Below are 13,676 nucleotides of genomic sequence, written 5' to 3' on the forward strand. Positions count from 1 at the left end.
GTTTGTTTTAAATTTGAGAAATCTTTTCTAAATATTAAAAATACCAACCCCTGTAGAGAAAATCTAAGACAACTAAGGATGGACTCGTGTATCTTAACCACCTTTCATGGACTGCAAAATGTACTCCTAGGGCTAGAAACCACAGGTAGAAAACCACATAAACTTCCTGAGAGTGGCTTGAAGTCCATATTCATTTTCAGTGAGAAAGAGTGTGCATAATACATGTCCCTGTCCAAAGATTCAGTGTTCAATTGTTTCAGAATGAATAGGAAAACAATTCTAGCTGAATACAAATTAAGCTTTGTGCTAGAAAGGGGTTAGTAATTTTAATTACTGAGGTAGATCTGAAGAGGAAAAACTACAGATTAAATTTGTAAATATGTTTTGCAGTGAATCAAACTTTTTTTCACTAAATGATGGAAAAAGGCAGCATTTGCACACATTGTTTTTAAACTACAGTCCTCAGAGAAGAGAGCTCATGAAAGAATCCAGTGAACCTCAGTAACCAAGGACATCAGCAATCGACATATTTAAGGTTGTGCAATTTCTAAACATGATCCCACTCCTACAGTCGTTACACAGCATAGATCTCGCTATTAATTAGCCTGAATGTGGGACAGCACTGCTGGGAGAAAGACAGTGGCCTAAATAGCACGTCCAAGTTTTATCTGCAGCTCTTCTAGAGATACAAATATCTTTCATTAACCCTTGCCACCTGTGGCAGCCTGGAATAAACGCTGGGCTTGTCCTATTCCTAATGGGTTTTAGCAACATATTACGGTGTATGGCACAGTGCAAGGGACCAAGCTGGGGAAGCACCATGCCTGGTTCTGCTCTGAAAGGCAGCCGTAACAGTTGGGTATTAGGAAAAATTTCTCAGAAAGAGTGGTGAGGCACTGAGATGGGCTGTCCAGGGAGGTGGTGCTCACTGTCCATGGAGGTGTCCAAGAAATATGCAGATGTGGCACTGAGGGACAAGGTCAGTGGGCATGGTGGGGATGGGCTGATGGTTGGATTTAGGGGTTTCTTGCAACCTTAATGATTCTATGTCCACAGCACAGAGGCTTGGTTAATCACTGATTGGAAAATGTGCTAGCATTCTCTTCACCTCCAACAGCAGTTTCTTATTCATATCGAATTTCAGTGAGTACAGTAAATCCCTCGTTCAGCCTTTACCATTTTTTCTGGTTACATGTTTTGGAAGAACAAACGGAACTGTGACTATGCACTCCAGACACACAGGAAGAAATGGCCACTGTTGGCAACTACTGTGTGCCCATGGCGGAACACTTCCTTCTCGGGTATAGCAAGTATGGTAAAACCCAGACCTGAAGTATTTTAAGTCAGGCAGCATTCACCTTAAATTAAACTCGAATATCTGGGCAAGTGGACTAAGAGTGATGGCAAAGCCTTATTTTCACGATTATTTTCAGGCTACTGCTGTAGAGGTTCTAGACAGAGGATGCACATAAAGTACAGACATGGAATAACGAGACATTTGCGATGCCTCTGGCGTGCTCTGGCTGCTCCCACCTCCGCCTGCACAGCTCAGAACAGCTATCATCATCTCAGTCTTCAAACTCACGTCGCTCCTCCAAAGTTGTCCCAACAGTCGTTCTGTCCCGATAAAGATGCTCCGCTATTGTTCCCCGCTCCCAGTTTCCTTCACCCCCTGCAAACTCAGTCCTGGCAGCCCGGCAGCAGCACGGTCCTCCTCCCCGGGTCCCGTCTCCCCCTCCCCACATCACCGCGCCCGTCTCCATTTGGCAAATATCGATTTCCCCTCCCAAGCTCCCGCTGGGCTTTCAGGGACCTGGGATTAGCGCAGCTGCCCGTACTGGGGAGGGGGACGCCGAGGGGGACCAGCAGTGCTCCATCCCTGTAGAGCAGAGGGGGCCCCGGGCCGCGGCACCGCCGGAGGGGGGCGGCCGCCCGCTGAGGGCAGCGCGTGGTGCGCGGGGGCCCGGCGCGGGGCCGGGGCTTTGTGTGAGGCTTCGCCCTTTGTCCCGCCCGATGGAAGCGACGACCGCAGAGCCCTGCTGCCTGCCGTGGCAAACTAAGGGGGGCCGTCCCGCGGGGCAGCCTCCCCCCGCGCCCGGCAGCACAGGACGGGCTCAGCCGCGGGGCCCCTCCGTCCCGCCCCGTCCCTTGGCGTCCCGTCCCGCCCCCGCGCCGCCCCCGCCGCCTTTGTGCTGCCCCGCGCCCGCCTGCGCCCGCCCCCGGGTGAGGCGTTGGGAGACGGTCCCTTACGCAGGAAAGTTCGGCGTCGGTTTCAAGGCTCCTCCCTCTCGGTGAAAGGCAGACTGCGGGGCGCCTGGAAACCGGTCGGAGGGAGCGCGGCGCGGCGCGGCGAGGCGAGGGGCGCGGGCTCGAGGGGCCGGCACAAATGGTCAGGCGGCGGCGGCGGCGGAGGAGGCGGCGGCGGTAGTCGGAGCGCGGCGGGAGGGAGCTGCCGCCGGAGCGGGCAGAGCTGCGCGAGCGGCGGCCGGGGCCGCCCCGTCCCTGCCCTCCGCTCCCTTCATGAGTCGCAACTTCGGGCCGGGAGGAGTAGCGGCGGCGCGGCGGCGGGAGCCCGGCTGGGCGGACGGCACCGACTGAGCATGGCCGAGCGGCGCGGGCCGGCGGGCGGCGGCCCCGGGGAAGTTGGCGGCGGGCGGCGGGCGGGCGGCCACGGGTGCCCTCGGCGGCCGCCGGCGCTGCCGCTGTTGCTACTCCTGTGGGCGGCGGCGCTGCCGGCTGGGGGGCAGCCCGCGGCGCAGCCCGCGGCACTCAGCGAGCGGGGCATCTCCATCCCGGACCACGGCTACTGCCAGCCCATCTCCATCCCGCTGTGCACAGACATCGCTTACAACCAGACCATCATGCCCAACCTGCTGGGCCACACCAACCAGGAGGACGCGGGGCTGGAGGTGCACCAGTTCTACCCGCTGGTGAAGGTGCAGTGCTCGGCCGAGCTCAAGTTCTTCCTGTGCTCCATGTACGCCCCGGTGTGCACCGTGCTGGAGCAGGCCCTGCCGCCCTGCCGCTCTCTATGCGAGCGCGCCCGCCAGGGCTGCGAGGCCCTCATGAACAAGTTCGGCTTCCAGTGGCCCGACACGCTGCGCTGCGAGAAGTTCCCGGTGCACGGGGCCGGCGAGCTCTGCGTGGGGCAGAACGCCTCCGAGCGCGGCACCCCCACGCCCGCCCTGCGCCCCGAGAGCTGGACCAGCAACCCCCAGCGCGGGGGCGGCGCGGGGGGCTCGGGGTCGGGTGAGGCCCGCGGGCGCTTCTCCTGCCCGCGGGCGCTGAAGGTGCCCTCCTACCTGAACTACCGCTTCCTGGGCGAGAAGGACTGCGGGGCGCCCTGCGAGCCCGGACGCCTCTACGGGCTCATGTACTTCGGGCCCGAGGAGCTGCGCTTCTCCCGCACCTGGATCGGCATCTGGTCTGTGCTCTGCTGCGCCTCCACACTCTTCACCGTCCTCACCTACCTGGTGGACATGAAGCGCTTCAGCTACCCCGAGCGGCCCATCATCTTCCTGTCGGGCTGCTACACGGCCGTGGCCGTGGCCTACATCGCTGGCTTCCTGCTGGAGGAGAGGGTGGTCTGCAACGAGCGCTTCGCCGAGGACGGCTCGCGGACCGTGGCACAGGGCACGAAGCGGGAGGGCTGCACCATCCTCTTCATGATGCTCTACTTCTTCGGCATGGCCAGCTCTATCTGGTGGGTCATCCTCTCCCTCACCTGGTTCCTGGCGGCCGGCATGAAGTGGGGCCACGAGGCCATCGAGGCCAACTCCCAGTACTTCCACCTGGCTGCCTGGGCTGTGCCGGCCATCAAGACCATCACCATCCTGGCCCTGGGGCAGGTGGATGGAGATGTGCTCAGTGGTGTCTGCTTTGTGGGCATCAACAACGTGGACGCTCTGCGGGGCTTCGTTCTGGCCCCCCTGTTCGTCTACCTGTTCATCGGCACCTCCTTCCTGCTGGCCGGCTTCGTGTCCCTTTTCAGGATCCGGACCATCATGAAGCATGATGGCACCAAGACAGAGAAGCTGGAGAAGCTCATGGTGAGGATAGGGATCTTCAGTGTCCTCTACACCGTACCGGCCACCATTGTCATTGCCTGCTATTTTTACGAGCAAGCTTTTAGGGAACAGTGGGAAAGGAGCTGGGTCACGCAGAGCTGTAAGAGCTATGCCATCCCCTGCCCCAATAACCACAGCAGCCATCACCCACCCATGAGCCCTGACTTCACTGTCTTCATGATCAAGTATCTCATGACTTTAATTGTGGGCATCACCTCGGGCTTCTGGATCTGGTCAGGGAAAACACTCAACTCCTGGCGGAAGTTCTATACCAGGCTCACCAACAGCAAGCAGGGCGAGACCACCGTGTGAGCCCACAGCCGGGCTGGAAAACTGTGCGGACTGCTGGCGTTCCTGCAGAGGAAAAGTCAGGTGGGGAACTCTGTGCTTGGGACAGACTTTGGGGTTTTGTTCTCCCTCTCCTCTCTCTTGCTGTCTCCTGTAGGAACTGAACATACCATGAGACTGGGGGAGAGAGATGTAAATAGCCTCTGTAAGATTTTGTAAGTATATTTGTATTTAAATTGCAAAAACAAAAAAACAACTCACTTTTTTAATTATTTACGACATTTTTAACCCGTTTGCAGATTTTAACTTCCTTGCCACCACTTGGTTTTTTTTGTTTGTTTGTTTTTTTGTTTTTGTTTTAACTTTAAAGAAAAAGGCATTGGGATTTTATTTCATAGGGCAGAATGGGAAAAACTTCTGACAAAAGAAACCAAACCAACCCCTTTCCCTCTCCCCCACGCGGCTTTTGCAAATGGCTTTGCCCAGAGTTTCAGGAGCAGCAGAGCCTGGGCTGGGGCAGGTGCCCAGGGCCGGAGTGGAGCAGCTCCGGCCAACCTTGGCTTGAGCACCACTCCCTTCCTGCCTGAGGGGGGGGTAGGATGGGGAGGAGTGCACTGCCTCATGGCCTTGTGCCCCACACCATGCAGGGACAGCGTGGCTGGGAGGGCCACCCAGTCACCTATGTGGCCTGGTACAGCTGTTGGTCCATGCTTTGGCACGCCCCAGCCCTACCAGCCCAAGCTGTGGCCAGTGGGCCCAATTTTCTGTGAGGTGAAGAACAATAGCCTGTCCTGCTGAAGGTCCATTTGGCCTTTTTGCAAAGGGAGAGTTTCACCACGGTGTCCTGTACTAGGGAATGGCTGCTGGCTGTCCTTTCTCCTTGTTAAATTGATTTAAATGTACCACATAGTTGAAGAAGGAGTTGGCTGTTCTGTTGTGCTTTGGCCAGGAGTTGAGGTCGATCACTGTCTGCACTTGTAGCATGTCTGATGGCTTTGGAGGTGAATGGGGACACAGGTATACTGAATTTCTTATATATATATAATAGCCACCCTAGTGAACTTCTGAGCTGTAGAGCCAGGAGGTGCCCACTCTGCATTCTCCCTCAGGAATAAGATATTGGCCTTGTCACTGACAAAGTGCAGAGTTTTTGGAGGAAAAGATAAAGGCCACCTGCAAATCCAGACCCAGGAGTCAGCTGCAACTTCCTCTGTCTTCATGGTGCCGCTTGTGTGCATCGGCGTTCTTCTCCCCATAAGGAAAACATTGAGGGAGAACTACCTGGAACGCCTTGCTGCCTGCCTGTGCTGTGGGGTTAACTGCGGGCTCTGCGCAAACAGAATCAGGAAATATGAGCTCAGTAAAAAGAGCTTCATCGGAATAAAATGCAGTGTTCAGATTTTTTTTTTTTAATTAAATCCATAAGCTGGCTCCTCAGTTTGGAAATGTTTGAGCCGTTGCCGTTCTCTTGAATTTTAATTCATTGACATTTAATTCATTACACATTATGAGGGTGTGATGATTTTTGCCAGTAGTAAAAACAAAGGGAAAACAGAAAACCAGAATGTCTGAGCACTCTGGTGGGATGTTAGACCTTAAAGAGCCTCTGCTGTCTTTTCTTTTTTCCTTTCTTTTTTTCCCCTCCACTATGGTAATAGCATTGCACACTACAAAGATCTGATACCATGTGCAGTATATCTACTACCTTATATGCTTCTGGGAATGTGCTTCTTTTTGGAAAAAAAAAAAAAAAAAAAAAAAAAGTTAAAAATGAAATGTAACTTTCAACAGATGCATTTAAATATTTAGTCCTCTGTATGAAAAACAGCAGAATGCTTCTCTCCTGATTGATTGTATTGTTTTAAACTTTTTTATATTACAAATGCCTGTATTTAGGTTCATAAATGTTATCTATGGCTACCATACCCTGAAATTCAAAATTATTTGAATTTGGTATGCATTTATTTCTGTTCATTATCACGAGATCATCTATATTTATAGAGGAATAGAAATTTATATATATTAAATACCATATTTTTAATTTCTCTGAAATAAATTGAGGTTTTGTACAAAACTATCTTGTCCTTTTACGTATTCCTCTGTCTAAGTCAGATGCTGTGTGAAAGCAGTGTGTATGCTACAAGATGTGTGGGATTACTTTTTTCTTTTCTTGTGTTGAGTTCACAGTAACAAGCTGGAATTCAGTGCAGGAATTCATTGTGCATTTTGGTTTTTATCTCTGGGCCGGTCTAGATTAATCCTTCAAAAGGAGTAATGTAAACTGTTCAAGATCTCTGACAGGGTATGGTTGGTGGTGTGAAATCCAAGAAGAGATCTGCTATATGGCAGGAGAAGAAAGAAGCTCACCAGTTCTTTTTTTTTTTTCTTTTTCCCTTAAAGAAAAGGGTTCTCTCAACTTAGCCTTTCTTCTCTCTTTCCTATTAAAATAAAAAGATTTTCTCACTGCTCCAAATGAAACTCAGATTATGTAGCAATATTGTCAGAATATATTAATGAGCAAAATAGTTTTGTTTTCCTGAAACGTTTGGTTAATCCATAGTTAAAGGATGTGCTCATGGAAATATTTCAGCTTTACAAAAACCGCACACATTCTTAAACCTTTAAACACATCACTTTTTTTTGCCTCTCAGTATTCATTGTTCCAAGTGCCGTTCTGTACGCTTGGTTTTGTTAGGAAAGAGTGCCTAATTACGGGGATCTGATTTCCAGTGCTATAACCCACTGCAGCATCTCATTCTGCAGAGCAAGAGGAGCAAGAGAAAGGTGGAAATAATTTGGGGCGCTTTTATTTTTATTTTTATTTATTTATTTATTTATTTTTTTGTGGTGAGTAATCAGCTATAGAGACATAAGGAGAGCTTAAAACCTCCTGTAATGACATGAAATGAGAGGATGGAGGGTTTTTTTTTTTTTTTTTCCTAATTTTTTAATTTGGTTAAAATAACCATAGTTTTTCTTTCTCCGATGTTTTCCCTGTTTTTGCCCAGTATTTTTTTTTTTTTTTTTTTCTTCAGAATTTTAGCAGTGAAAATTGTCCTGGTCAGCATTCAGCTAATGACCTGAACTGCAAGCCATTCCATTTCATTTGCAATGGAATTCTTTTTGGTCAGTGTGTAATTACATTTGAGCCATTTTGACTGATCTGTCGTCTTACAGCTGAATGCGTGTGATTTATTTATGCATGAGAGAACACATTTAATTGTAATAGAAACTTTGTATTTATGGTAAGGGATGGAGGGCCCATTTAAAAACAAAATACTTTGGAAAGTTCAGTAATAGAATTGTTTCTTTATGAAGTAAAATGTTGTTAGTCTTTGCAGTTCGTGCTTTGCAACAAATATGGGACCTTTCCAGTTCTTAGGATTTTTTCCATAGATTGCAGAGCTGATTTCCATGTTCAGTCTTGGTTATTTCAATAAATACACTCAAGAGCACAGTACAGTCATTTAAATGGCTCGCCTTGTTTAGAAGAGCAAACCTCTGCCTTTTTGTTTGCTAATTTTTGTGAACTTTCACATTTCAGTTATTTGAAAGGTCACAGCCATTACTGAGTACTCTGGTACTATCTGTGTGACTTCCCTAGTTTCTTATGCTTTTATTTCTTAATGTGTCAAATATAATTATATTTGCTACTTTCTACTCATATGATACAAAGGTGTCTTTTACACAGGTACAGTGTGGTGATCACTGATACTTTTACCTTGCTTCAAAAACAAATCTGTCCACTGGCCTAGGGAATTCAGAAAGGATTCTTTACACCATCTGTGTAATTGATGTACTGTGTTTTCCAGAGAGAGCATCACTGTCTAAAAAGAAGCAGTGTTGCCCAGTTCCTCTCCTCCCTGACAAGATGAATAATGTAAGAACAAAAGCTGTGGTATAGCAAAGTATCCTAGGTTTAGAAGTACTTGTTAAGGCATTCCTTAGTCAACAACTTTTCTGTCTCTCACAGGGTATATTTATAGCCTGAAATGAAGGGGCTCTGGGAATTACCAAGTTACTCTAACCATTCCGCTGAAGAGGGCTGTAGCCCAGAGAACTGGGAATGCTGATTTACTGTTCATCCTTCAGTAACAGTAATGCTCTTTAATGTAGTGGCAAATTTGTGGTATTGGAATGAAATTATATGCTGTTTCCATAACAAATCCTATTGGTAAGGGGAAGGATTTCTGGTTAGTTCATATCATAATGCCCCAAATTTCTAGTCTATGCATATACTTTAAAAAGTGTTGCTTGCTTTTTTTTTCTTTTTTTTTTTTTTCCCTGATCAAATGGGAAAGCTGCAGTCTACAGGGCCTGAATTCTGTCCTGTGGATGGTGCCCATTTTCCTACTGTCATCTCAGTAATTCCTCTTGGGTGCAAGTGTGTTACAGATGGTGCTGAGGATTTAATTTGTTTAAATGGACAGTAGTTGGAATCTTTGTATGATGATCATTAGATATGAGAAGAAGCTGCTGTACATGCACAAGATGAGTATTTCTGAAAGTGGACGACAGGCTAGTAGTACCTCATCAGTCTTTTGTCCACCTGGTCAAGAGACAAATTCTAGAACAACCCCATGATTCTGTTGAAAGGTATGCACGCAACAGCTCAACAGGGAAATCTGTTAAGATCTTGGTATGACATGTAATTACTGATGGTACTGTTTGAAAAAAGGTTGCATTTGTGTGACAGCTCCTCCACCCCAGTACTGCATGGCATGACAAAAAGCTTCAGCTAGCAGACGTTCTTGTGACAGTTGAAGAGGTGAGAAGAAGTCAAATTGCTTACCTATAAAAATAAGGAAACTGAGGTAAGGCTCTATTTTCATCACTAATTGATCCTCTAGTGCCCAAACACTGGAATTGCATTATATTTGATAGAAGTTTGCATTGACAGTGCTTCAGGATTCTGTAGCAATACTGTGTAAAATCAGTTTTAAACATCCTAACTGTCCAGTGCTTCCCTCCCTTTTTCCATTATTAGATTTGTATTAATTGCTGTTTGCACTTGTTGAACCAAAACATCATTGTTCTGCATGTTCTGCAAATGTAGAGTGAATAGATCATATGGATTCTGAATGTAAAGGTTGATTTAAAGTGCGAGTCCTTTTGTTGTGTGTTCCCATTAGAAGTGAGAATTTTCTCTCTGGTCCACAGCTGTGGAGGTTTCTCACATACTTGCCCTTGCAGTTTGCACACCTATTTGCATCTGTAGCTCATAGGTTGAGTTGGAAGGTTTTGGCAAGGATTCACATTCATGAAGAGAAAGGGAACTTCGTTTTTCTTGCTTTAGGTTGAACCCCTTGCACAGAAGTGCTGCCACAGAAGGGCTTTGTTCTGAGTTCCTGATCAGTTTTGAAATAGTGTCATAATTTTAAGAATGGGCTAGAGTTGAGTTTAGAAAACAAGACTTGGTGACTTTGTGGCTGAGGTTTTGCTTTCACTGTTCAGTTTTTAGAAGTATCCAAACACTTCAAATCTGAAATAGCTGTGTAAGGACAAACTAAGCACCCCAACATCTCACAAGCATTTGAGCCCCCGTGTTGGTTTGAGAGTAGCCCAGTAACTGTGTTAAAACAGATTAGATAATACTAGGCCCTTTAAGAAAGATGAAAGGCATTTAGTTAATCATTTTAGGTCAATAATCACTCCTACATGAACATAGAATGGAGTGGAAGATATTAGAAGAGTATTTGTGAATGAGCAAAATAGGCCTTAATAAGCAGTATATAAGTGCAAGTGCCACAATTTGCAGATAAAAGCAATGACACTGACCGTTTAGTTGTTGGCAACACTTCAAAAAATTTAAATATGTTTAAGAAAGCATCCTGATTTCATAGGCCTTGACAACTGTGCTTCAGATCTCAAGTTGTGTTTAGTCTAAACTTCCAGCATAACCACATCAGAGAGCCTTCCATACATGAGGTCTTGCCCTTGTTTGCATTCAAATCAGCAACATTACGTTGCTTATCTTAAGGTTGAATAAATAACCTCTGGTCTTCTAGTCAGACAACTCTCAGTGAAGACTGATAATTAGCCATCATGTCACGTGAAATGCTGCAGGCAGGAGACCCTGCAAGCCTTGTCCTCTCCAAGTATTTCAAGGCTCTCTTGCCACACTCGTAGTACTGGGTGTGGCATGCTGTGTTGGGAAGACTGTATCTGCCACCTTGACAGATATTCCTAATGGGCTATCTTAGAAATAACTTCACAGTTTTATAACCGAAGAGATAGACATTTATCTGGAATTAGCTGTCTTTTAGACTGTTTCATTATTAATGGTCTGCAATGTCTAGTAAGGTGTAATTGTAGGCTAACATATAAGGCTGCTGTAGTTCAGTAGCACATCACATTAAATGAAATTTGTTTTTGTTCATTTGTTCATATCAGCAGAATCCCTCTGAATGAAGGAGTGTTTTTGTCTAGATCTAATATAGATTTTACAAATGTTAACTACTTACTGCAACACAATTAAAAAAGTCATTTATCATGTGATATTTTGATGATAAAGATTACAAGAAAAAATAAAAGTGGTCTGTATCCCTAAGCTGGAATGTCTTTATGCTGTTTTGTTGCATACTTGATCAGCATTACTGTGATGACTCAGTGTTGGCCTCATTGCTCTTAAGAGTCTAACAGAATGACTCATCAATGCTATATGACTTGTGTTGTCATCTTCACATTAATTACTATTGTGTTATCACTGGTAACTTGTTTGACCTTCACTAGCATGCATAGATTACTACAGAAGAGAAGGATAGAGCTGGTAGCCACAGGAGGTTGCACTCTGCTTCCCAAAGACAAGAGCATGTCAGTCCTCCCTGGCAGCTTGCCCACTACTGACTGATTGAATGCCTTCAGCTTCACTTGGACACTTGGGCTCCCATCCTCTCAGGCTCCCACCCTTCCTCAGAGGTAACATTTGCTTATTCTAAGAACTCCATGGGTGTCCTACTGGCAGAAACACTACTGGGGGTGTGCTGAATTGGCTTATTTTCCTGGCTTACCAGGTTATGTGTTGGATTTTATTTTGTTTTTCCCCACCAACCTAGGACAGAGGCTATCCTGGCTGTCCTCAATCAGTTGACAGAGAAAGTCACTGGCAGCACATGCCATTACAACATCCCTAGCCAGCCTTGTAACGATCCCATTCTACTTGCTTGCTTGCCCATGCCATCTCTGTGACTTTAGTAGGAGCTGCATTGCTCCCACAGTTGTCAGAACACAACTCATGCCGATACCAGTTTATTTTTGAGGACTGACCATGCAACATTCATCACAAAGTCCTTGCTGGCCAAATAGAGAAGTGTCTTGCCCTGAAGCTGTTCCACAGCTTCTTTGTTTGAGACTTTTTACTCTTAAATACAAGAACAGATGTTATCCAAAAGGAACTGATCTTGAGTTAACACTGAAAGTATAGCATAAGCAAATAAGGATTTTCCAGTTGTTCATGTTCAAATATTACTGTGCATTATGATAAATTGGCTTTGTGTAAAATTGAGAAGAAAAGTGTGCAATCACACCTTCATGACTGACTTCAGGAAAATGATTTAGCCTACTCCCCTACAAATGCATCTTAAGAAATATGAAAAAAAAAAAAAAAAAAAAACCACCACAAAAAACTCAAAACATCCAGGTGGGTTTCTAAAAATATTTATGTATTTGTTAAAAAAAAAAAAAAAATCAGAAGAAACAGCTCATCATAAAACCAGATTTTACTATAACTTTTGTTGACTTTTCAGTACTTTGTTTGTGGCAGTAAAACCTTCACTTCACTGTGGCTGCAGGTGGTGGTGGGTTGGGAACTCCTTGTAGTTGTCAACTGCAGGCTTTCCTTCTGCTTTCTGTGATCAGAGACAGGAATTAGTCACTTCTTAGCATGAAGACCTAAGTTAAAACATTATTTCCTTCTTAATTTAAAAAAATAATAGTTCAGAGGGAAATTAAATTTTGCCATGTGCTCAAGGGATTTGTGTTTTGTAGGACTGGGTACATTAATGTTAGTGAAATTCTTAGAATCAAATTGTGCCCAGCTGTAAAGGTGAGGAAATGGAATCTCTCCCGTTCTAGTGAAGAGCCTCAAGTGGCACTGCTGTAACATGATGCCTGAGTGCCATCTTTGCTTCCTGACACAAAGGCAAAGGTTAGCAGATTCCTGAGTGGCAAAGGGTAAGAGCCCTAAGCCCAAAAGCACCAACATGTAAAGAGTGCTGTGATGGGTGCTTCTAGATCTGTCACTCTTGCCACTGTGCTGTGGCCCCTATCCCCCCCGTTCCTGAGGATATGGGGAGAAAGAGGTGTAAATGGGGTCTGGGAAGGCAGGAGGCTGTGTTGTGTGGGCAAAGAGAGGCCAAGGAGGCAGAGGAGGAGGGCAGCAGGAGATACCTTCTGCACAGGCAGGATTTGAGATGAATTGGAAATTGCAGCCCCTGCCAAAGGTAGCTGAAGGGTCACTACAACTGATGTGGAAAGGAAATGGCTCACCAGAGCTTGCATGAACCACTGGGAGGTCTCCATCAATGTGTCCCAGAACCAAAGAAGGTGGAAGCAGAGAAAAAGCTTCTGCTTGAGTGTTTCTAAAGACTAGACAAAATCCTCCTGACTGCTTCACACAAAGCAGCCTCCTGCACCCTCCCCGCTGCCCTCATGGCTGCTTGTGGGTGCCTGGTCTGCCTGCTAGCACGGCCCTGGGGCAGCATGCAGGCACTGCGCCAGGGCAGGCATGGGCTCAGCTGTGGCTGTGGGTGGTGGTGGGTTGGGAGCTCCTTCTAGATGGCAACCGCAGGCTTTCCTTCAGCTTTCCTTGGATCCTGTTTTCTACTCCAAGATTAAAAATCTCCCCTCAGGGGAGAATGAAAAGGAAATTGTGTGGTAGGCTTTGCTGTGTTTCCAGCTGACTTTTTCCATACAAGTGGGCAGTTGGGCCCAGTGTTTCTTAGGATATCTTTACAGTAAGGATAAAATCCTCACCCTGCTAAGGCAACAGCAAGTTTCCTGTTGGCCTTGGTAGGGTTGTAATTTCATCTTGGGTTCAAGATGTATTAAGAAGTGCTTTAAGATCATGAGGATAGAAAAATGTAATGTAAAAAATAAAGATTTCTCATTCAAAAGCTGTTCATAGTGCTTCACTCCTTTCAGCGGACTACAAAAATATTTTTGGTGTTTTTCTGATCCTCTATATAAAGGCATTTTCTAGGGGTGGGTATTATTTAATGATACTTGACTCTTCAGTACCTTTTTCCTCTGTTTCATCATAAAAAGGAGATTAAGATTAGTTTCTCAAAAATGATCAGTTACAAAACACTTGTTTTGATTTAG

At 46.2% G+C, this 13,676-nt stretch overlaps 1 protein-coding gene across 1 annotated transcript; it reads left to right on the forward strand.

Annotated features, from left to right (window-relative positions):
- Positions 1 to 2,284: 2,284 nt before the first annotated feature.
- On the forward strand, positions 2,285 to 6,126 carry FZD1 (frizzled class receptor 1). Its single transcript, XM_048951477.1, has one exon. The coding sequence runs from the start codon at positions 2,601 to 2,603 to the stop codon at positions 4,377 to 4,379; it is 1,779 nt and encodes a 592-aa protein (XP_048807434.1). The 5' UTR covers positions 2,285 to 2,600; the 3' UTR covers positions 4,380 to 6,126.
- Positions 6,127 to 13,676: the final 7,550 nt, after the last annotated feature.

The sequence above is a fragment of the Lagopus muta genome, chromosome 7, assembly GCF_023343835.1.
Source record: "Lagopus muta isolate bLagMut1 chromosome 7, bLagMut1 primary, whole genome shotgun sequence".
In the NCBI taxonomy this organism is placed as follows: domain Eukaryota; kingdom Metazoa; phylum Chordata; class Aves; order Galliformes; family Phasianidae; genus Lagopus; species Lagopus muta.